The sequence below is a fragment of the Prionailurus viverrinus genome, chromosome B1 (genome assembly GCF_022837055.1).
Source record: "Prionailurus viverrinus isolate Anna chromosome B1, UM_Priviv_1.0, whole genome shotgun sequence".
Lineage (NCBI taxonomy): Eukaryota > Metazoa > Chordata > Mammalia > Carnivora > Felidae > Prionailurus > Prionailurus viverrinus.
This window is the reverse complement of record NC_062564.1, coordinates 43108784-43133787: the sequence shown is the minus strand read 5'-3', so window position 1 is coordinate 43133787 and position 25004 is coordinate 43108784. Positions and strand designations below refer to the sequence as shown.

At 33.2% G+C, this 25004-nt stretch overlaps 1 protein-coding gene across 9 annotated transcripts in view; it reads left to right on the top strand.

Moving 5' to 3' along the window:
* ADAM2 (ADAM metallopeptidase domain 2) overlaps nucleotides 1-25004 on the top strand; it is a 137011-nt gene that overhangs the window by 3305 nt on the left and 108702 nt on the right. For 4 of the 9 annotated variants that reach the window (XR_007151574.1, XM_047856111.1, XM_047856114.1 and 1 more), the window contains exons 3-7: nucleotides 1944-1999; nucleotides 13024-13102; nucleotides 17784-17867; nucleotides 23843-23919; nucleotides 24344-24512. Coding sequence is in view for 8 of the 9 variants with exons in the window: in XM_047856111.1 (XP_047712067.1) it covers nucleotides 1944-1999; nucleotides 13024-13102; nucleotides 17784-17867; nucleotides 23843-23919; nucleotides 24344-24512 (465 nt within the window). In the remaining variant the exon portion in view is untranslated. Of the gene's footprint in view, nucleotides 1-1943; nucleotides 2000-13023; nucleotides 13103-17783; nucleotides 17868-21801; nucleotides 21860-23842; nucleotides 23920-24343; nucleotides 24513-25004 lie in introns of those variants that run through there. The other 5 variants (XM_047856112.1, XM_047856116.1, XM_047856115.1 and 2 more) reach the window with 3 other exon arrangements.

Below are 25004 nucleotides of genomic sequence, written 5' to 3'. Positions count from 1 at the left end.
GACAATTAAGTGTTGAACTTGAGGGGACAATAATTATCAAGCATATATACAAATTAAGAAATTTATAGGGAATTGCCAGGTAAACACAATAGGGTATTATTTCACATCAAGAGCAAAAGTTAACTCTAACAAAACAAAATGCAATTAAAGGAGATGGATAAAAGGATAATATTCACTTTTTGTGAATATCTACATTGGTGCAACAAATTTGCTGATTAGTTTTAAGCTTCAAGTTGAAGTTGCAAAAGTACTTTTTAATAAAAGATGTTCACTCAGGTTTAGTTTAAAATAGAGCTTGCAAATATGTACAAAGATATGCCTAAGATTATTTGGGGGGGGCATTGCTTAAAATAGTAAAACAAAACTAAATAACCATTGACAGCATAGATGAATAAACTGAGCTATATTCAGAAAATGTAATACAATACCATGAAAAAATTATAAAGCTACATGTATTGATAATGATAGCAAATGTTTACAGAGTGCTTACTATGTCTGAAACAGTGTTTTAAGCAGATGTGTAATCCAGCAATGAAATATATAACTTGTAGAAGGATTACATTCATACAGAGCTAAAAGTTATGCAAAAAATTATTTAAACATCCATAATGAGTATAGATATAAAAATATGCGTGGGAATGATAAACATGAAATTCACGATGTTGGTTAGTTGGAATGTAAGAAAGGGAATAATAGGATGGGAGAGCACTTAAAATTGTTTTGAAATACTTTTAATGTTTTTATGTTTTAACATAGACATTGTTGACAAGGCATTTTATGTAATTTGCTGTAGTGTTTATTTGCTCAAAATATGTAATAATTAAGAATAATAATCAACTGTGGCATATAGAGAAGATCAAATGCTTTTGAAAGAAACATGCACAAAGTTGAAATATTGAAAGCTTTTCTCCTGAGATCAAGAAAAAGATAAGAATGTCCACTATTACCTTTTCTATTTATTTTGCCTGGAAATATTAGCCACTGCGATAAGGAAAGAAAAAAACAAAAATTAAAAATATGCATAATAATTGGAAAGAAAAAATAATGCTATCATTTACAGATTAAATGATTGTATATAAAATAAAATCCAAAGTTACTTACAGAAAATTAGAAATAACATAATAATTTAGTAAAATCTTTAGAAACAAGATAAAAAGAAAACGAAACAAAAAAAAGAAATAAGACCATAACATAAAAATCAATTGTATTTCCATTCTACAAAACAAAAATATAAAATGAAACTTTTAAAAAGAAATTTTACACTACATAAATATCAAAATCTGGATAAATCTAACAAAGTTAAGCAAAACCTCATCTCTGAAGACAATAAAATAAGATGAGAGAAATGAAAGGTTTAAATAAGCCCAAGTATAAACCATGCTACTGGATTGGAAGGCCCAAGAATTTAAAGATGTCAAGGCTATGCAAATTGATCTATAAAGACTAAATTGCCCATTTGTTAAACATCATTTCTTAATCTTACTGTTAATAAAATCAATGAGTTTTGATCCAAACTTGGAATGAATTTTATAAAATCTGCAAATATTATACTTTATGTGCTGCTAAATCTTTGCTCTATTATATAAATTTTTTATTAGTAGTATGTTTATGCTCTTTCATTTTAAGCATAAGTTTTGCAGTGACCTCAGTCTTTATTAAGCTAATGTAATTATTGGATGCAAATCAATTTTTCAGATTCAAATGTTTTGTTGGGTTCATTTAAAATTTATTAAGAAATTACACAAAATATATTCTATCCACTTTTATTATGAAAGCCAATATTTAAATATCATTTCATTGATATAAATCAACATTAAATTATGTTTTCCTCTTTTATTGTATTAATGTGCTTTCAGTGTAATTATCATTAATGTAAAATGTTAGTTTTACTTTCTAACATTCTTATCACTTTTCTTTGTCTTTTTAATACACTCTCCTGCCAGGTGTCCTACAACATTGTAATTGAAGGGAAAACATACACCGTGAACCTAATGCAAAAGTAGGTGATCTACATTATTTTACCACCTGTATTTTTTTCTAATTCTTGTTTATAATTAATCCAGAATGTAATTATTTTGCATTTTTAGATGTTCCTAGTTACTGGCTATTCATTTGTCTCTTATTTTATGACTTAAAAAACTTTGTCTATATAATAAATATGTAGAAATTGAACCTTTAGTTTATGCTTCCATCTTCCTTCTTCCCAGTAGCATCAAATTTTGTTTGGCTATCTATGGATTTCATGAAGGATGAATTTTGATAATTTTCTATCTTTATCAAAATCTTTTTCAAGTCCCTAATATTCAACTATATTTGAATGGAAAGAATAGTGATGATTAAAAGAAAATTACTTAATACATCATCATCAGAATGTATTAAGGACTTAAATATAATTGTAATTAACCAAACTCAGTACTATGCCAGCTGATGAATTTAGGAAAAATAAGCACATCTTACTAGGGAATAAAGAAAAATAAGAATTGTAATGGTCCTTTTTAAATTTTTTTAAAATGTTTATTTTATTTTTGACAGAGGGAAAGACAGAGCATGAGTGTGGGGAGAGGGGTGCAGAGAGAGAGAGGGAGACACAGAATCTGAAACAGGCTCCAGGCTGTTAGCAAAGAGCTCGATGTGGCACTTGAACTCACGGGGTAGGGGGATAGGGGCTTGAGCTCAAGGAGGGAGGACAGGGGTGAGGGGGTGTGGTGGGGGCTTGAACTCACAGAGATGTGACCTGAGTCGAAGTCAGATGCTCAACCGACTGAGCCACTCAGGAACCCCTGTAATAGTCCTTTTTAAATGTATAAGTAGGAGGGATGCCTGGGAGGCTCATTTGGTTGAGCGTCTGACGCTTGATTTTGGCTCAGGTCGGTATCTCACAGTTCTTGGGTTTGAGCCCCATGTCAGGCTCCCGCTGACAGTGGAGTCTGCTTGGGATTCTCTTACTCTGCCCTTCCCCTGGCGTATGCACTCTATCTCTCAAAAATAAATAAACTTTTAAAAAAAGTAAATGGTAAAAATAAGAATTTCACAACTCTACATTAATGTATTTTAAAAACTGTGTGAAATTGTTTTTTTTCCTCTCTAAATTTTTACTTAAATTCCAGTTTATATACAGTGTAATATTAGTTTCAGGTATAGAATTTAGTGATTCCTCATACATACAACACCCAGTGCTCATCACAAGTGCCCTCCTTAATACTCATCACCTATCTAGCCCATCCTTCCTCCTACCCACCTTCCTTCTAGCAAACCTCAGTTCTCTATAATTAAGAGTCTGTTTTGTACCCTGTGTTAATCTGTTTTGTTTCTTAAATTCCACATATGAGTGAAATAATGTATTTGTCTTTCTCTGATTTATTTCACTTGTCATAATACACTGCAGCTCCATCCATGTCATTGAAAATGGCAAGATATCATTCTTTTATATGGCTGAGTAATATATATATATATATATATATATCCCATTCTTTATTCATTTATCAACTGATGGACACTTGGGCTCTTTATCCATTCATCGGTTGATGGTCACTTGAGCTCTTTCTATAATTTGGCTATTATAGGTATGTTGCTATAAATATCAGGGTGCATGTATCTCTTTGAATTAGTATTTTTGTATCCTTTGAGTAAATACCTAGAGCAATTTTGGATCACATGATAGCTCTATTTGTAACTTTTTGAGGAACGTCCATTTTGTTTTCCAGAGTGGCTGCCCTGGTTTGCATTCCCACCAAGATAGTGTAAGAGAGCTCCCCTTTCTCCTCATCCTTGCCAACATCTGTTGTTTCCTGTGTTGTTAATTTTAGACATTCTGGAAGGTATGAGGTGATATCTGATTGTAGTTTTGATTTGTATTTCCCTGATGATTGGTGATGTTGGGCATCTTTTCATGTGTCTGTTAGCCATCTGTATCATCATTAGTTGTATTGTATATGCTATACCTTTTTGTCCTAATGTAAAAATGACAGCTTATGAATAGCAGTAGATTTCTTAAGGTCTGTCTTTTTTATATTAGGAAAAAAAAGTATAACATATACAATACAACTAATGATGATATAATTGATGAATTGCATATTATACACCCTACAATTAAGACTCTTCTTTTCTCACATACAAGCAAAATACACTTAAATAAAAACCTTCCCATAGTAAACACAACATCTTTTAAAAAGTAACCACTTTCTTAATTACTAGCATGATAAAATTAGAATATAATTACAAATGTTTAATCAAAGAACCAGCTTTTGGAGAATTAAGTTACAGTCACCAAATAAGTCTTGGCTCAGAAAAATTCAAAATATTGTTGTAAAATGTCAAGAAAGTAGTCATAAACAGAACCTAACTTTTTAGATATGATCAAATCTATAATCGAAGTAAATGCAAAACTTTCATTGTAGTTTTTCATTGTATATGCAACAGATGAGAATATAGTGAATAATACTAGGTTGCAGAGGAGACAGAATAAAGTGCGGCCAAGGAACCCCTGCTGGTGGAGTCCTGAAGCCTTCAGTGACCACTGTTACTGGTGTGTCTCAATCCTGACAGCTCCTACTCATGGTATCTTGGTAACTAGTTGGTTTCAGACTTAGCCAACAGTTTATATAGAAACAAAGTGGTATCACTTGCACTCTCAACAGCCTATGAGGCTTTGACTGTGTAAAGAGCTGGCAGCAATTTGTGCCTTGTCACATCAACTTGGCAATCCCCTAGGGGTCAAACAAATGAAATTAGAACGCCAATTTTATCACATTGCTCAAAGGTATTCTTGCCAAACTCAAGAATGGATCTAGATGAGCATATTGAGAGTAATACTACAGGCACCACTTGTTTTATTGTGCCTTCACACATACTGCATTTTTACAAATTGAAGGCTTTTGTGGCAACCTTATGTAAGTAAGGGGTTTTATAGATGCTTCTGCTTCATCCCTGGTGGGTCCATTTAGCTGGCTGGCTCCAATGTTTGTATTGTTTATCATCTCAGAGTTTCAGCAATGATGGGGCAATTTGTAATCCATTCCACATTTGCATGAGATGTAGTTTAGGGTTTTTGTTTTTGCATGTGATGCTGTTTCTGCCATGGTCAAGATTGGGTAGCTTCATTCTGTCCATTGTCTACAGACAGCAGGTATTGATTCTTTCTCCTTCTGTTTACAAATTGCTGAGGATATTTCTAGCTCTATGCTCTTTACTGGAAAGCCGACACTGTGTTTCATGCTAGAGACCAGAGGCTATTTAACCTTCCATACCTAAGGTACAATTCTGGCCCAGATTCTGACCTAGTTTGCAGTGTCACCTGCTTACTTTTTAAACTGCAGAACTAGTCTTTGTTTTCACTTCTTTGACCATTCTGTTTAAAGCAAAAGTCAGTCCACCTTTTGCAAAAGGCTAGATAGTAAACATTTTAGAATGAACTCCATATGGTCTCTCTTGCAACCACTGAATTCTGTCATTGTAAAAGTTGGCATAGAAGATTTGAAAATAGACATAGCTATATTCTAATATCACTTTATATTTAAAAGTGGTGGGGGGTAACTGGGTGGCTCAGTCAGTGAAGCGTCTAAGTCTCAATTTTGGCTCAGGTCATGATCTCATGGTTCGTGGGTTCAAGCCCCACTGTCAAAGCAGAGCCTGCTTGGGATCTTCCCTCTCCCTCTCTCTTGGCCCCTCCCCTGCTTATGCTGTCTTTCAAAATAAATAATTATTTTTAAAAAAGAAAAGAAACGTGGTGGGCAGGTTTTGGCCTATAGGGCATTGTCAACCCACTTTATTGTTTAAAGTGTAGTGCTATATTAAAAAATGTATTAGTATTGTTAATCAGTCATTTCTGTGTATTGATAGTGGAACTGGAGATAGGAGATTGGGTCTTCTGTCTTTCACAAAAGTCACTACCAATTGCCTTTTAATTGTTGTTTTAATATTTGTTGTTGTATAATATATTAAGTATAAATCAAAATAAATAAAATGTATTTGTGCAGTTAAATGAATAATTATGAAGTGAGCATTCATGTATACACATTGACTGTATTCCAGAAGCTATACAGTATTTGTAACTACTTTCAAGATTGTTGTGATAACCATTTCCTTGATTTTATTTAATTATCCTAAGCAATATATTTCTATTTGTTTTGAATTCTAAATAAATGAATCTAAATTACTGAATAGTATCCAATTTCATGATTATACAACAATTTATCCTGCTATTTTAGACATTCCATTTTTTCTATTGTGGAGATATTAAAATATTCAAATATGAAAACTCTTACATATGTGTTCTTTGGCACATGTGCACAAGATTTTCTGGATATACAACTAAGGATAGTCTGTATTGTTAAAATGGATGCATTGTCATAATTATTAAACAATTTTCCTAAAGCATTATACTACTTTATATGCCCCTCTGAATTGCATATTTTATTAATAATGGTAGATCTTTTAAGTTTTCAATAACTGTTGATTATGTGATGTTTATTATATGTATCTCTCTAAATGCAAATAAGTCTGGATACTTTTTTAAAAATGTATCAGTTGGCTATCTGGATTTTCTTCTTTGTTAAGCACCTATGGAAGATATTTATACTTTTACAAAAGAGCTTTCTAATCTAACCTTTTCTTTCCTATTTTTAGGAATTCTTTTGATTTTTTTGCCCAGAAGTCTTTAGTTCATGATGTGTTTTTCAAATAACTTCTCCTACTCTATGCCTTCTGTTTTCACACTTAAGGTATTTTAGTAAAGAGAATTTTTCCTTTATTTAAATTACACTTTTATCTTGTATAAAAAAACCTCCTTTACGCCAAGGCCATGACTAAATGTTACACAGTCCTAAAATATTTTTAGTTTTGCCTTTCATATTTATGTCTTTATTCTACAAGAAATTGACTTTAGAGCATGCTCTGAGATAGATGAGTAATTTAGTTTTTGGTATGACTTTTTGATGTCAATTTTATTAAATCTTTTATATGTGTATATATATCTGTGATGACTGCTGTATATATTACATATATATGGATATATATGTATTACCTCTGTATTAAAATTTTTGCTCAATTTATCTCTTTGTAATAAATATTGATAGCTTAAAGTTAAGGTCCTTCTGTCTTTTCTTTATCAAGAATGTTCTGATTTTTCTTAGTACTTTTCATTTTCATATATTTTAGAATCAACTCTTCCACAAAGAAATGTCCAGGATATTGATTCTTTGAATCTACACAGCACTTTGGGAAGAACTAATCATTTTACAATACAATACCAAAAAAAAACTCACAAAAAGACAAAACCCAACAACACCGCAAAAAACAAAACACAGAGAAGTATTTCTCTGTGTATGACATGGTATATCTGTCCATTTATTCAGATTTTAATAGTACTTAATATATTTTTATGACATTCTCCTTAAAGATTTTGCACATTTATTTGCATTTTCTTTTTAAGTATTTCACACTTTTGAGGCTATTGAAAAAGTCATATTTGAAAAACTTCAGATTCTAAATGTGTTTCTTGTGTATGGGAATACAATCAATCCTTATATAGTAAATATACATCAGGAAACTTACCGAATTCTCTGGAAAGCTCAAAAAAATAATCTGTCTTTAGATACATTTATAATTCTATCATCTGATAAAGGCAGTTTAGTTTCTTTATTTCTAATGCATAGGAGTTTTATTTATTTTCTTAGTTTTTTTACTGGGTACAGGGAACCACTAGCATAATACAATAGTAAATAGAAGTTGAGGCAGAGTACCTTATTTTCTTGTTCACTAAGTCAAATAGAATGATTTCAGTGTTCATAATTAAAGATGATATTTTTATTGTCATAAAGACATTCACTCTATTCTTTGCTATTTCCATAGTTAATGGATGTTAAATTTATCAATTCTGCATCTGTTTATGAATATATATTATTTAATCTGTTATTGTAATTGACTTTCTAATATTAAATTGATTCTTATTCCAGGAATGCATCCTACTGGGTTTTAACTTATTATTTAATCAACTGCATTCATTAATATTTTATTTAGAATTATTTTATGTCCAAATATAATTAAGATTGGTCTAGGTACAAATTACACTGGCTTGTAAAACTGAAAGGACTCAAAAAATTTATTACCATAACTATTCACATGTACTTCAAAAAGGATACACTGCACCACAACAGTAGGAAGAAGGAAAGAAGAAAGCTAGGGCAATATTAGGGAGGTCCCATAGTTGCACAGAAGGTGGTTTGACTCTAAATCACTGACAAAACCCAAAATATGTACAAGATATATCATTTTCATGAAATCCAAGGTTCAAGTTAACTGTTGGGTTGCTTTGATCCCACTGGTTACAGACTCAAAATGAAGACAAATGTATGTAGACAGTTAATCTGTATCTTTTCAATAACATCATGGAAAGCTGATTCAGACCTTTAGGGGAGTTTTTTTGTTTGTTTGTTTGTTTACTCTAAACAGAATATTTTAATTCACTAATCAATCTGTTTTATTTGCTTCTTGGTAAGGGTCCCTCCCATGGATCCAAGCATCCTTAGAAATAGGTATAAGTCTACCACTGACCAGCTGTGAGTGAACCCTATGGTTATAGCTTGTAATTACAACTTATAATGATCTTTTCTCATATTATCTTTTCACTTTCTATCCCATCTCTTTCTGGTCCCTGAAATGGTGAATGTTTGGTACTCTTCACCAGTAAAACTAACTTCACCTGGAGTTCCCTTGTGTAGAGATGTTTTTGACTATTAATCTAATGTCTCTAACGGTACTATGATTATGCAGATTTTTCTGCTCTTTGAGTCTGTTTTTACACATTATATTTTTCTAGGTATTCATTCATTTAAATTTAACTTCAATTTGTGGTATGCAGTTGGTCATAGTATCCTCTTACTTTTTCAAAGACTGGTATTTTTAAGGTCAGTCACCCTCTTGCATTTTAATATCATTTCATCTTTTTTTCTTTTTTCTTTGACACATCTCACCATTACTTTGCCAATTTAATAACTTTTTTCATGAACTAATTTTTATGTTATTATCCACATTATATGATTTTTGTATTATTGCTTTGCTTTTACTTTTTTTGTGTGTTAATTTTGATCTATGTTTATAGCTCCCTCAAATGAATTCTAAGTTGATTACTCATCAACCATTTTAATTTTCTAGTTTAAAATTTTAAGGCTAACTTTTTTCTCCAAATATTGCTTAGCTGCCTCTTACATCTTTGGCTGCGTAGAATTTTCTCTGGTTGACTATTAGCAAACATTTTCAAGTTTATATTACATTTCTTCTTTGGTCCATGAATTATTTCATTATCTCTAAATATCAATATATGTGGCAGTTTTCTAGTTATTATTTCTAGTAATTTTTGAACACAAAATATTCTTTGATTTCAATCCTTTAAAAGTTGAGACTAACTTTGTGATGTAATATATATTCAATTTTTGTAATTATCCTATATGTACTAAAAAATAGTATATATTCCATAATCACTTGTTCTAGTGTTCTTTTTTAATCATAAAATTCTTTCATATTCAACATTGATTTTTCTATTTGTCATATTATTTAGTAATATATATGTGTTAAAATCTTCCACAATGATTTTCAAATTGTAAAGTTTCCTTATGTGAATTTTGAATTACATTTTTGAGATTATAATTTCAAAATTGTATAAATTTTGAGTGTGAATACAATTTTAATATTATGATGTGGCTGTTTTTTAGTAATTAGTTTTTCTTAAATTTTATCTGGTGTATGTATAGTTACACTAACTTTCTGTTGTTTAGTATTTGTAAACTACATTTTTCCTATCATTTTCTTTCCATTTTTATTCAGTCTATTTTTTATTGAGTGTGAAATTATTTCTTTTAATGCAGTCCAAATTATCATTTTTTACTTTGTAGGTATTATTCTTTTCATATTTTAAAAGAAATCATTGTTTACATACAGTCATACATCCAAGCTACTATTTTCTTTCAATGGTTTTTATTGTTTTCATTTTCATAGTTAACTCTAAATTCATCCAGAATTGATATTTATGTGTTTTGTGAACATAAAGGTGAAGACTTAATTATTTTTCATAGTAGCATCCTATGGAATCAGAAAAGGCCATTGAGAAGAAAACACAACCTCTCTTCACTGTACTATAATCAATGTCATAAATCAAATGACTTTATGAGGAGGGTCTCTTTATTGATACATTTTTTCTCTTCTGCTAGTTTGTATGTTTATTCTTGAGCATTATTTGTCTAATGAGATACCATACCATACTAATTACAATTACTTTATAATAGTTCTTGATGTCCAGCCTTGTTCAACAGTTTTAAGATGCCTTGCTTTTCCTGATCCTTTGATTTTCCATTTAGTTTTTGAAATAATTTATTATTTTTCTTTTGTGCATTTTATTTTATATTCTTTTTTCTTTTGTGTACATTTTAATGAATCTACCATTTTATACCGTTTCCCCTCAATTAAATTCTTTGTTATACATTCTTTTTCTATTCTTTCATTTGTTTCTCTAGATTAACATATTAATCTCTGAGTTATTGAATCTAATATGCATTATTACTTTTATCAGTTACCCTATATTGTCAGATCATTAAACCTTTCAATTCCATCTTCCTTCTTCTATGTTTTCATTATTTTTTCAGATATTATAATCCTCCATACTTTTAAACCCCAATGAGGTATTATAATTATTTTTTGCACAATCAATATTCTTTTATATTTAATCACAAGTTTACTCACAAATTTGCTCTTCATTTATTCCAACATTTCCATTTCTATGTGCACTTAATTTCTATATCTCAGGAATTCTCCATATTTTTGTTGCAAGTCTGCTGGTTTTTAATTATATTGGTTTATTTCAGTGTTAAATTTTTACCTAAAACTACTCTTAAAAATTTTTTTTTGGGGGGGGCGCCTGGGTGGCGCAGTCGGTTAAGCTCCAACTTCAACCAGGTCATGATCTCGCGGTCCGGGAGTTCGAGCCCCGCGTCAGGCTCTGGGCTGATGGCTCAGAGCCTGGAGCCTGTTTCCGATTCTGTGTCTCCCTCTCTCTCTGCCCTTCCCCCGTTCATGCTCTGTCTCTCTCTGTCCCAAAAATAAATAAACGTTGAAAAAAAAAATTTTTTTTTTTGCTGGAATAAATTCTAGGATGACATTTTAAAAATGACTTTAGCCTTTTAAAACTGTCATTCTGTTATCTTCTGACTTTCTTCATATTTATTGACAAGGTAGTTGTCAATCATATTGCTGTTTCTTTAAAGGTAACATCTTTGGGGCGCCTGGGTGGCGCAGTCGGTTAAGCGTCCGACTTCAGCCAGGTCACGATCTCGCGGTCCGTGAGTTTGAGCCCCGCGTTGGGCTCTGGGCTGATGGCTCAGAGCCTGGAGCCTGTTTCCGATACTGTGTCTCCCTCTCTGCCCCTCCCCCGTTCATGCTCTGTCTCTCTCTGTCCCAAAGATAAATAAACGTTGAAAAAAAAAAAATTAAAAAAAAAAAATAAAGGTAACATCTTTTTTTTTTCTTTTTCCTCTTAATACTTTGAAGGTTTTATTTTAGTTTTCATTAGTCCTTAAAAACATCAGATGTGATTTTTCTTTGCTTTTATCATGCCTGAATTAAATAGAGCTTATTGATTCTGTATCATTGATTTAAAAATATATATTTGCTTTTATTTTCAGAGACTTTAAGTTTAGCTCTTTGACCACTCCACACAATTTCAAACATTGGCAAAAGATTTTACAGAAAGAGACGCTATGTATTTGATACACCTCAAAAACTCAGTACTTTCATTCTAGGAGTACCTGACACGAGGGGTTCTGCTTGTTTCTAGACATCCCAGTAGCTTTCTCCTTGACCAAACATAGACATGTAGCTTTTTTTTCCCCTCAACTCAGAATTTATGTGTTTCCTGGAGCCCCACCCCACTGTGGGTCATATTCTTTTTTGGTATGACAAAAATGCGAAAAATTTTGCTGTTTGTCAGTGGTTTGGCTCCTTGAACTTTTACGTCAACAAATCCAAACTGCTATGGCAGTAAAAAATCTTTATATTATGCTTATTAGGAAAATAAAAATGGGATATCTACATTTACTGTTTGTCTTTATAGGGCATATTCTTCCCACATTTACAAATAATATATTGAAATTTGAGATCTCCATCTAATTTGTTGAATTCTTGCCACATTAATTATTTACTGACCATTTGCTATTTTACAGATATTCTTCTAAGTGCTTCAGATGAACTGGTAAACCAAATTGACAAGAATATGCTTATATTGTTATCAAATGAAACTAATAATGATATAAGAAATGACTGGATTAGGGTTAATGTTAGAAGGTGACAAATGCGTAAGCAAAAATAAAGAGCAAAGTTAGAAGTATTGTTTGGAAATCCTACGTTTTGATACTAGGAAAGGGCATTTAAGAAATAAACTTGCCAAGATAAGCCTCACTAAGTGAATGTGTAAGCAAACACTTGAAATAGATGAGACAATGAGCTATATTGAAGAATATCCCAGGAAGGGGCAACAACTAGTACAAATACCCTGAGACAAAACTTGCCTATTGTGTTTTAAAAAACAGCCTAGAGGGGGCGCCTGGGTGGCTCAGTCGGTTAAGCATCCGACTTTGGCTCAGGTCATGATCTCATGGTTCGTGGTTTCGAGCCTGGTGTCAGGCTCTGTGCTGACAGCTCGGAGCCTGTAGCATGCTTCAGATTCTGTGTCTCCCTCTCTCTCTGCCCCTCCCCTGCTCACGCACGCTGTCTCTCTCTGTCTCTCAAAAATTAATAAATATTAAAAAAAATTAAAAACAGCCTAGAGGACAGTGTGACAGTAAGGTGAGTAAAGAAAGGTCTGGACACCAGGGTTTTTGAGTAAAATTAGAACAAAGTGCATGTTTTCAGGAATCTCTCTCTATTTCTACCCTGACTCTGTTTACCTACCTGGCTATAATAAATACAATGGAATACATATCAAAATAGAAGCTTAGGAAACAAATTTCCCATTAAATACTTTATATCTTTATCTTACAGGGCTTTTTTACCTCGTAATTTTAGAGTTTATGGTTATAATGGCACAGGAAGTATGAAGCCTCTTGAACAACAGTTTCAGGTATTACTTCTATTGTCTGTTTACCTTTATTATGTGACTTTCTACGATCACCTTACTTAGGGTTCACATGTCAGAAAACAAAGGGTTGGAGTTATGTTTTGTTTTAAAATAAATTTAACCATTTACTTTTGATGATGCTGTAACTGAACTAGCATGAGTTTGCTCCTTGGTGAGTTACAGATAGAGACTATACCAGGTGGTGATGTCACACAAGACAAACTTTATTTGCCACAAATAAAATCACAAACACTAGCTTCCAAAGCCCAAGCAGGAGTGAGCAGTTTCTTTTTATTTAGGATTATTCAGAAAGGGGAGCTTTGCCATCACATCTAAAGGCGGGCATAAGGTTGTGCAGGCGTCCTGACAAAACATGCCTTATACACGCATTTTGTGCTATGTTAATGAAGGTTGTGCTCCTCCTAGGGTGGAGATTTTCACATTATAATGAAACAGAAGTAAGTGTTGGACAAGAGAAAAGGGCTATGGGCATGCTCAGAGAGCCAGTATAAAGTGGATGGGGGCTTTTTCTCTTGAGTAAAGAGTGCAGGGTCTTGCTTATTTATTTTATTTTTTAAACTTTATTTAAATCAAAGTTAGCATATAGTGTAATAATTATTTCAGGAGTAGAATGTAGTGATTCATCACTTAGAAATAACACCCAGTGCTCATCCCAAAAAGTGCCCTCCTCCTTAATGCCCATCACCCATTTAGCCCATTTCCCATCCACCTCCCCTCAAGCAACCCTCAGTTTGTTCTCTGTATTTAAGAATCTTTTATGGTTTGTCTCCCTCTTTGTTTGTATCTTATTTTTATTTCCCTTTCCCGAGGTTCATCTGTTTTGGTTCTTAAATTCCACATATGAGTGAAGTCATAGGATATTTGTCTTTCTCTAATTTTTCTTAGCATAATATCCTCTAGTTCCATCGACATTGTAGCAAATCGCAAGATTTCATTCTTTATGATTGCCAAGTAATATTCCATTCTTTTAATCACTGAGTAATATTCCATCATATATATATACCACATCTTCTTTATCCATTCATCCATTGATGGACATTTAGGCTCTTTCCATAATTTGACTACTGTTGATAGTGCTTCTATAAACATTGGGGTGTATGTTTCAATCAACGTTTTTGTCTCCTTTGGATAAATACCTAGTAATGCAATTGCTGGGTTGTAGGGTAGTTCTATTTTTAATTTTTCTGAGGAACCTCCATACTGTTTTCCAGAGTGGTTGCACCAGTTTGTATTCCCACCAGCAGTGCAAAAGAGTTTCCCTTTCTCCACATCCTTGCCAACATCTGTTGTTGCCTGAGTTGTTAATTTTAGCCATTCTGAGTGGTGTGAGGTGGTATCTCATTGTGGTTTTGATTTGTACTTCCCTGATGATAAGCAATGTTGAGCATTTTTTTTCATGTGTCTGTTGGCCATCTGAATGTCTTCTTTGGAAAAGTGTCTATTTATATCTTTTGCCCATTTCTTCACTGCATTATTTGCTTTTTGGGTGTTGAGTTTGATAAGTTCTTTATAGATTTTGGATACTAACCCTTTATCTGATTTGTTATTTGCAAATATCTTCTCCCATTTCTATTGGTTGCCTTTTAGTTTTGCTGATTTTTTCCTTCACTGTGCAGAAGTTTTTATCTTAATGAGGTCCCAGTTGTTCATTTTTGCTTTTGTTTATCTTGTCTCCAGAGATGTGTTAAGTAAGACCTTGTTGCGGCCAAAGTCAAAGAGGTTTTTGCCTGCTTTTTCCTCTAAGATTTTGATGGCTTCCAGTCTTGTGTTTAGATCTTTCATCCATTTTGAGTTTATTTTTGTGAATGGTGTAAGAATGTGGTCCGGTTTCATTCTTCTGCATGTCGTTGAAACAGGGAGAAATAGAAAATTTGAACAGACCCATAATTAGCAAAGAAATTGAATTAGTTATAAAGACCTCCCCCAAAATAAGAGTCCAGGGTCAGATGGCTTTTCAGGGGAATTCTACCAAACGTTTACAGAGGAGCTAACACCTATTCTTTTGACATTGTTCCAAAAAATAGAAATGGAAGGAGAACTTCCAAACTCATCCTATGAGGCCAACATTACCTTGATTCCAAAAGCAGACAAAGACCCCACTAAAAAGAACTACAGACCAATTTCCCCGATGAATATGGATGCAAAAATTATGAACAAGATACTAGCCAACTGGATTGAACAATGCATTAAAAGAATTATTTACCACAATCAAGTGGGATTTAAACCTGGGATGGAAGACTGGTTCAATATCTGCAAATCAATTAATGTGATACATCATATTAATGAAAGAAGGACAAGAACCACATGATCCTCTCAATAGATGCAGATAAAGCATTCAGCAAAATACAACATTCTTTCTTGATAAAAACTCTCAAGAAAGTAGGGATAGAAGGGTATTACCTCAAGATCATAAAAGCAATATACAAGAGACCCACCACTAATATCATGCTCAATGGGGAAAAACTGGGAGCTTTCCTCCTAAGGTCAGGAAAATACAGGGATGTACATTCGTGCCACTGTTATTCAACATAGTATTGGAAATCCTAGCCTCAGCAATCAGACAACATAAAGGAATAAAAGTCATCCAAATCAGCAAGGAGGAAGTCAAACTTTAACTCTTTGCAGACAACATGATACTGTATATAGAAAACCCAAAAGATTCCACCAAAAACCTGCTACAACTGATCCAGGAATTCATCAAAGTAGCAGGTACCACAGATTCATGTCTCTGATATGATTAGGCTGTTTCCTGACCTGGTAGAGACTGTTAGTTTTTTTCATTTCCTTTGTTCCCTTAAAACCCTGAACTACTGAGTTTTTTGCATTGTTTTGTGATTCTGACACCTCCTAAGAAGATCTAGGAAAAGTGTGCTTGGGCAAATAGAGCTGGTAAAGCATTGATCACAGAAAATAGCTGGGGCCTAAAATGACTTCTCTTGTGTCTCAAAAACTACATCTCATCTTTCTTTCTGGGGACCCCTAACTTTCTTCTTACAATGTGTCTCAAGTTAGCTCTATTACACAGATGGTTAACCAAACCAAAAATGTTTATGATGTTTTTAAGCTATTATTTCATGATGATGTATATGTATGTGCTTATGTACATGTAGCAATATATGGTGAAATACTTAAAATGAAAAACATGAGTTGAATCAGGAAAGGTAAATCTTGGAAGAGAAGGAGAATCCAAAGACTTGTCTAATGTTTAATGTTCAAGGACCAAATAAATACACATGGAATTTCATGTACATTTAAGAATATATTAAATTTTGATGTACTTGGAACACTTGGAACTTCATTTAATGTCTATATTCTATAATTATAATGTCTACAGTGAATTTATAATTCATAAAAAGATTTGATAAGTATGTATAGAATTTCAGGGATTACCCATGTCTCAAATGCTGTTTTACTTTTTTCCTTTGCACTGCCCTACCAATTCCTATTGATTTTTTCCGTTTTCCTGACTTCTGTGTAGTGAATCAACCAGTACTTTGAAATTAAAGCATTTTTATTTAGACTAACTTTTAACAGAAGAAATAATACATATGGTGAGTTGCTTTAAATTTTGCTTAATACATTTGGCAAATATATGTGAGTCATCTACGGAGTAAAGTATAGAAATACATAAATCTCCATGCTGTCAAATATATATATATATATATATATATATATATATATATATATATACCTGACACCTAACTCTACTTCCTACTTCCTAGGAGTAACCATGAGAGATAAATGTGTAATTTAAAAAGTAAATCAAAGAATTTTTTATTGATAACCTGCATGTAATAAGTTGTTAATGTTGGCTTCAAATACAATGAATATATGGTTCCATGTAGATGACTTACATTTGCCAAAGCCGCAGGCCTATTTCCAGTGGAAGAAAAATCGGGAAAGTTTATACAATTAGGTTAAAAGCAGGCAAAATTTTTTTTAAGTTTATTGATTTATTTTGAGAGAGACAGAGACAGCGTGAGTGGGGGCAGGGCACAGAGCGAGGGAGAGAGGGAGAATCCCAAGCAGGCTCTGAGCTGTCAGCACAGAGCCTGAACGTGGGACTCAAACTCATGAAACTGAGATCATGACCTGAACTGAACCCAAGAGTTGGAAGCTTAACCAAATTAGCCACCCAGGAGCCCCAGCAAATTTGTTTTTAATGAAGTCTACAAATGATTTTCATTCCTAAAAGTCATATTATCTTGGTATATTACCTTGGTAAATATTATCTTGGTAAATACAGACTTATCTACAAAAGAACAAATCATCCCATTAGACATAGAAAGAATTTGTTCCCAGTGCCTAGAACTTACAAGTGTAAGCCATTCATCATTGTCGTGGACTTTACAATCTCTCTACAACAAATAGATATTCATTATGATTAAAAGTAAAGTCACTAGGAGAGCATAACAATTCAAAATGTGTATGCACATAACAACAGACCTCAAATTACATGAGATAGAAATTGACAGAAGTGAAAGGACAAATAGATAAATTGTTAAAATAATTTATTTAAGCATTCTTCTCTCAATAATTGATAGATGAAGCAGAAAACTCAGGAAATATGTTGGAAACTTGAGTGGAACTGGCCATAAAATTGATTTAGTCAACATTTGTAGGAGATGACACACAATAGCAACAGTGTATACATTCTTTTTAGTGCAAAGAGAACATTGAAATGGAAGAAAGCAGTGCAAGAAATGACAATGATAAAACAGGAAAAACTGAAGAAGGAAATCGAACAGTAAGAATAATAAAAATGAGCATTTTGATTCCTAAAATGAAGATTTTATTCTATGCTGAGTTAAAAATTATTTTTTATTTATTGATTTACAACTTTTCCAATTAACCTATTTATAAGGTCAATATAATTTACTGCTTATTCCAAAGAATTAGAAATGTTATCAATCTGAATCATATAAACCACTTTTGGAAGGAAGTAGACAAAATCACATGGAAAGATACAGGTATTTTATCTTGTTCTTATAAAGTATGATTTGTACAGATGAAACTGTACATGGGTCTACAATAAAAAACACAAAGTAATCCATTAAGGTGAGACACCAATGAAATATTTTTTTAAAAATAAGGCATGACACTCTTTTAGTTTATGTTTAATTAATGTAAATAAACCATATAGTAATGTGAACAAGGAAAGTTTAACATAAAGAATTACCAACTGTAATGGGGACTAGAATAAAAAATAAGAAGTAAAGAGATCTCTAAAAACCAGGAATACCAGATAAAAGAAGCATCCAGCAGATCTAGTACTGGGATGAAGAAGACAGTCTCATCATCCAGGGTTGAGATCCCAACCTTGTTAGAAGGGGTGCAGAAATGGATGTCTGATAGATAGCAGGGGGTCACTATGGTGCTGTACCAACAGGTATTGCTGTAAAATTTCTCTTTAGAACTTTCTGAAAATCTGCTTAGTCAGGAAAGCTGTTCACAAAGAGGTATCTCAGAAAGCCACTCTGCTATGAAAGGAGAGGGACCTGAATTATAGGAGGAAACTACTGGCTGATGGATGCTAGTGACCACCATGCACTCAGAGATCTGTGGACTGAAGAATCATCAGGCACTGAAGGACCCTGCTGGTGCAATTAGCTGCACACTGTTCAGGAGCCTTCCAAACTAGCCCCCTGAAATTGGGAAACAAAGCTCTCTTCTCATGCTCTCCAGCACCTTCTACTGGCAAAACTTTAGTACCATTTGGCAAAGGAATAATTTATGGGCCTAGATTCATTTGCGCAAAGCAGGTAAAAGATTTATTAGAAGCTGGGTGCCAATGCATCAATAATGGACTAAGTACACAACTTTGTTCAGCTTTCATTTGCACACATTTAAGCTCTGGTAAAATAAAACTACCCTGTGTTTCTGCTTAACAAGATTCAGCCACCCTTTTTACAAATGAAGAAATTCTCACCTTTGCCCCCAATTGAGGAGACACATAATCACAAGAGCCATCATGTCCATTGCTAGCTATATTAATTTCTCCTCAAATTCAGTTACAGTCCCAATGAATACTACGTGAACTAGAGATTAAATTATAAAGTTAACTTCCAACAACTTGTAGGTAAACTAATAGGAAGAAGGAAAAAGAAAAAGAAAGTGGTTAGCATACACAAATAAACACATATTCATACATATAGGAAGCAAAGAGAAAGTATGCAAAATCACTATTGTCTTCATTAGTAAGTCATGATTGCTATCTATAGCTTTTTTTTTTTTTTACCCCTACTACCTATTCCCTGTTCCCATTGCTTTCACCCAGAACCTTAGTTTGCTAAGGATATTTACAAACTGAAAAGAACAAATCTTTATTCCGAAAGGATATGCATTTTTAATTATACTCTCTTTTGGTTGCTATAATAATCAGCTAGGTTCAAGACATAGCCCTTCTTGCTTTCATTGGTAAAAGGAACCAATTTTCTTTTGGTATTCAGAGTCAGTCACTCCAGCCACTAGATGAGCCTATGTTTAGTGGCATAAGAATTTCAACGTATCCATTTGGAAGTTTCATCTTCCAAATTAGTGGAACTATTATTATGTCCCTTGGTAGACCATTTAGAGTTAAAGTTACTGAGATGGAAAGCATAAATGTGTATCTTCCAACTAGACTAACTGCTTTCAACTGAAAGTATATGTTAAATCCAAGTACATAAATCCATTGTTGCACTTTGCTGAGAAATAAGTTTCTGTATCAAAAACAAGGCTGTTATACAGGTTTGTCAATTTTGTTTATCTTTTTAAAGAGTCTCCTTTTGGTTTGATTGATATATTTTATTTTTTATCTATTCTTATTTATTTTATTTCACTCTTATCTTTGTTATTTCCTTTCTTCTGTTCAATTTAGGTTTAGTTTCTTCCCACCCCTCACCCCCACCCCAGTGTCCTAGGTGGATGGTTAGGATATTAATTTGAAACCCTTCTTCTTTCTTAATATATGCATTTATAGATATAAATTTATCACTTACTTAGCTACTTTTTATTATGGTGTGTCTTCATTTTAATTTATTTTAAAGTATTCTCTGGGTTCATGTTTATTCCTTTTATGACCCATATAAGTTATTTAAGAATGTGATATTTAATTTCCACATATTTGTTAGTTTTCCCAAATTTTTGGCAAATGATTTCTAATTTCATGCTATTGTTACCAAAAAGCATACTTTTATTTTTTGTAAACTTTTAAGTTAATTGAGACTTTTTTATGGCCTAGCATATGGTCTAGCCTAGAAAATATTCCATGTGTACATCAGAAGAATGTATATTATGTTGTTGTTTAGTGGAGAGTTTTACAAATGTCTGCTAGGTTTAGTTGGTTTATGGTGTTTTCAAGCTTTGTATTTCCTTGTTGATCTGCTTAGTTGTTCTATCCATTGTTGGAAGTGGGATAGAAAAAGAAAAGAAATATCCAACTACAATTGTTGAATTGTCTATTTCTCCCTTCACTTTTACCTATTTTTGCTTTGTGCATTTTGGTATTCTGTTATTTCATGCAAGTATGCTTACAAGTGTTATATCTTCCTGTTGAATTGAACTTTTTATTATTATAAAATGCTGTTTTTTGGGGCGCCTGGGTGGCGCAGCGGGCTAAGCGTCCGACTTCAGCCAGGTCACGATCTCGCGGTCCGTGAGTTCGAGCCCCGCGTCGGGCTCTGGGCTAATGGCTCAGAGCCTGGAGCCTGTTTCCGATTCTGTGTCTCCCTCTCTCTCTGCCCCTCCCCCGTTCATGCTTTGTCTCTCTCTGTCCCAAAAATAAACGTTGAAAAAAAAATTAAAAAAAAATGCTGTTTTTTATTTCCAGTAACAATTTTTTGTTTTAAAGCCTATTCTGTATGATATTAGTATAGTCACTGAGATTTGCTTTTTGTTGCTATTTGCATGATACATCTTTTTTATTCTTTTATTCCCCATCTGTTTGTACCTTTGCATTTAAAGCATGGTACCTGTCGATATATTATAGTTGTGTCTTGTTTTTACCATTCTTATCTTGGCAATCTCTACCTTTTATTGATAGTCTCTATTTGATATGATATTGTCATAATACTTCTATTTTTTTATATTTACATTTTTTATTTTTAAAATGCTTTTTATTTTTGAGAGAACACAAGCAGGGGAGGGGCAGAGAGAGGGACTGAGGATCTGAAGCGAGTTCTGAAATGGGATCTGCACTGACAGCAACCAGCCTGATTTAGGGCTTGAACTCATGAACTGTGACATCATGACCTGAGCCAAAGTCAGATGCTCATCTGAGTGAGCCATCCAGGTGCTCCTCATACTTCTATTTTTTAAACCATGGTTTCCTTCAAAAATTCTTTGAACATAAATATGATGTCTACTTTGAAGTTTTTCTGTTTATTCCACTATCTGGTCACTTTCACAAGTAGTTTCTATGGCTTGTTTTATTTCACTGTAATGAGTTCCTTAGATCTTGTGGAAATAAACAAAAATCAAACAAATGAGAACAAGCAAAGTCTACTTATTCCAAGTAGTCGTACTTTGTTATGCAGCTACCATCACTTGAGTTTTGGCAGATACTCAAAGGCAGGCAGGAAAGTGGGAAAGGTTTATATGGTGGAAGAAAGGGAAAGCTCAGGTATGCCCTTATTGTTGGCATGAGAAAGCTGTCGGTGAACTAACTAGTAGTGTTGAAACATTTTATGTTTTATGTTTAGGAGTGCATATTTGACTCTCTCTGGTTGGTCCTAAATTGGAAGGAGAGACAAAAATTAGGTAAGCTGACAGTTTTTAATCAAGTCCTGGTCATTTGGGGGTGACTGTTACATAAGTTATTGTTTAGCTTCCTGGATTATTACTGGAGATAGCAATGTGCCTGTGCCTTCCCACAAAGTCTGACTTGCAGTAGGCTGGCTTTCTGGGCTATTTCTTGCCAACCTGGGGGTTTATTTCCTGGACAGATTACAGAGGGTTGTGTGACACATTTCTATTTTTATATATGATCTAGCCTTTGTCCATTTGTATATTTAGTGTCTTTGTCTATAATTGCAGTTTTTCACTAAATTTAGGGAAACTTTAGTCATTATCTTTTCAACTGTTTTTGTACCTATTGTTTCTTCCCATTTCTCTGGGACTCCAATTAAACATATGTTAGATACATTGTCCCACTGGTTGCTGCAACTATATTTAATTTTTAAAGCTTTTTTTCTCAGCTTTCTCTCAAATTTGATCACTTCTACAGGTCCATATTCTAAGTATTTTTTAAACCTTTTCTCTTACCTGTCCAATGTGCATTAAGTTCTACCCGGTATATTTCATTTTAAATATATTTTTTGTTCTAAAATTTAGACCTCGCATTTTTGTAACCTGTATTTCTCTGCTGAATCTCATTGTGTCCAAATTTTCCTTTATATTCTTGATCACATTTTTAATATCTGTTGTAATTCCTTTATTTTAAAAATAATTGCAAAATCCTTGGTTGTTTCAGGGTCAGTTCTCTTTTGGAATTTTCTCATAACTATGGAGCACATTTTTCTTTTGTTTACGTACACAATATTTTAAAATCATACCTTGGCTATATTCAATGATACATTGTGGAGCTTGTGACTTTCTTAATTCTCGCTCTCTCAGACAGTTGACTGGAGTGAGTTTCCAACCTCTACTCTCTTGTGTTTGGAGACAGCCAAAAATCTCTCCTTAGTTCTTCCAGTTTTTTTGGTCTTAGTTTCTGCTAAACTACTTGACATTTCTTTCATATAGTCTCAATTTAGATGTGAGTAAATAACCTACACTGAGGTTGGTTAATAGCACCCTGTTTTAAGACTTCACTCTGCCTCCTCCTTCCCTGAATATATCACATCCCAGTTTTTAGAAACTGTCAAACTCTGGTCAGTAATTTGTTGTTGTTGTTGTGGTTGCTGTTGGAATATTAGCTACGTTACACTGCCCTGTGTTGGGGAGTGCTCTCAGGTGAAAACACACACAAGTGCAAATATCAGAAAATGCAGTTTTCTTCTTTCTAGTGTGGATTCCCTGCTCCCACCTTTACCTGCCTGCCTTTGTAGATGTAATTAAAACATTATTTTTCCGAAGTTTATATTTATTAGTGAGAGGGGTTTTTTTTCTTTTCTTTTTTTTTTAATATTTTTAACGTTTATTTATTTTTGAGACAGAGAGAGACAGCGCGTGAACAGGGGAGGGGCAGAGAGAGAGAGGGAGACACAGAATCTGAAACAGGCTCCAGGCTGAGAGCTGTCAGCACAGAGCCCCACATGGGGCTCGAACTCACAGAGTGTGAGGTCATGACCTGAGCCAAAGTCGGACGCTTAACCGACAGAGCCACCCAGGCGCCCCTATTAGTGACAGAGTTAATGCAAGCTGTTCTGCCATTACACTCAAGTAATTTTGAAAAGAAAAAAATTCTCTTTTGGATTTATTTTTTTTACCTCTATCTTGCAAACTTAAGTCAAGAGGGTGAAAAAATAAATTTTTGATTATTTTACTTTGATCCTAATGACTACAAATGTTAGGTTTAATTTATAACAGGAAAAATATGGAAGTGTACTTAATTCTCTTTGAACTTGGGAACTTTTTGTTCAGTTGAGCCAAATGCTTATTTAATAATCTTATAAATCTGTTTTGGAAACAATATTTGACACATACACACAAATAAACATATATGTTTTAAATATTTGAAAATAGTTCCTTTAACGTGAATTATTCTAATAGAGGTCTACGTATTTTATCTTTATTTTTCAGAATTTTTGCTACTACCGAGGGTTTATTGAAGGTTATCCAAATTCTATGGTGACCATCAGCACATGTACTGGACTCAGGTTGTGTTGTATAGTTTGATAATTACAAAGTATAATATTGTCTTAAAGTTTTTAAATTTTTAAAATTATATTCAGGGGTTCTAAAACGAGGCATGACTTATTGTGGGAAATTGTCAGTGGAAAAGCACAATATGGAAATTCTTGTAATATCTCCTACCCAATCCTGAATTAAGATTTTTGAGATATTTATAGACTATGAAATATTAATTGCTAGATGAATATCAATAATGTAACTATTCTGTGCCATTCAGTAAGTTTGTGGATATTCAGTAACTTTTTCCTACTTTACCATCTAAGACCAAGACTCAAAATAATCTACATACTGTTAAAAAAAAACTGTTCCAGTATAATTTTGTTATTTATTTATTTTATTGACTTTAAAAATGCATTATTTTATTTATTTACTTATTTTTGGAATTTGTAGGGGCTTACTACAGTTTGAAAATGTGAGTTATGGGATTGAACCCTTGGAGCCTTCAATAGGTTTTGAACACGTGATTTATGAAGTAAAACATAAGCATAAAGGTGTTTCTTTATATGCTGAGAAGGGTATTGAATCAACAGAAATGCCCTATAAAATACAAAGTATAGAGGTAGGTGATTAATTGAGTAAACTATGATTATTGCTATGCAACAATATAAACTATATTTTTCTGATGCACAAATTATTTACATTAATATACATTATAGGTAGATGTACCAGAAACTTCATGACTTATATTGTAAGCCTCAAAACTAGTCATTCAATTCTCTAGAACTCCAAACAGGCATTTTCCACTGTTAGTAGCAAATTTTCTTGGGATCTGGACCTTTATTGTCTGCAGATACACTCCTTTCTCCATATTTATTATGTCAAAATGTTGATATAATTAACATATAATGAAATTCACATAAATATTGAAGATATATATCTAGAGTCCTGAGGAGAATCACCAGCATCTTTTAAGGCAATGGCCTCAGGAGAGGCATTTACATTTTCCTGAAGAAAGACAAGGTTAATCTTCCTATGCAGGGATAGGCTGCTTCTACTGAGAAGACTCATCAGGATTTAAGGGATCAGTGACCCCTAGCTTTGTCAGAATCTT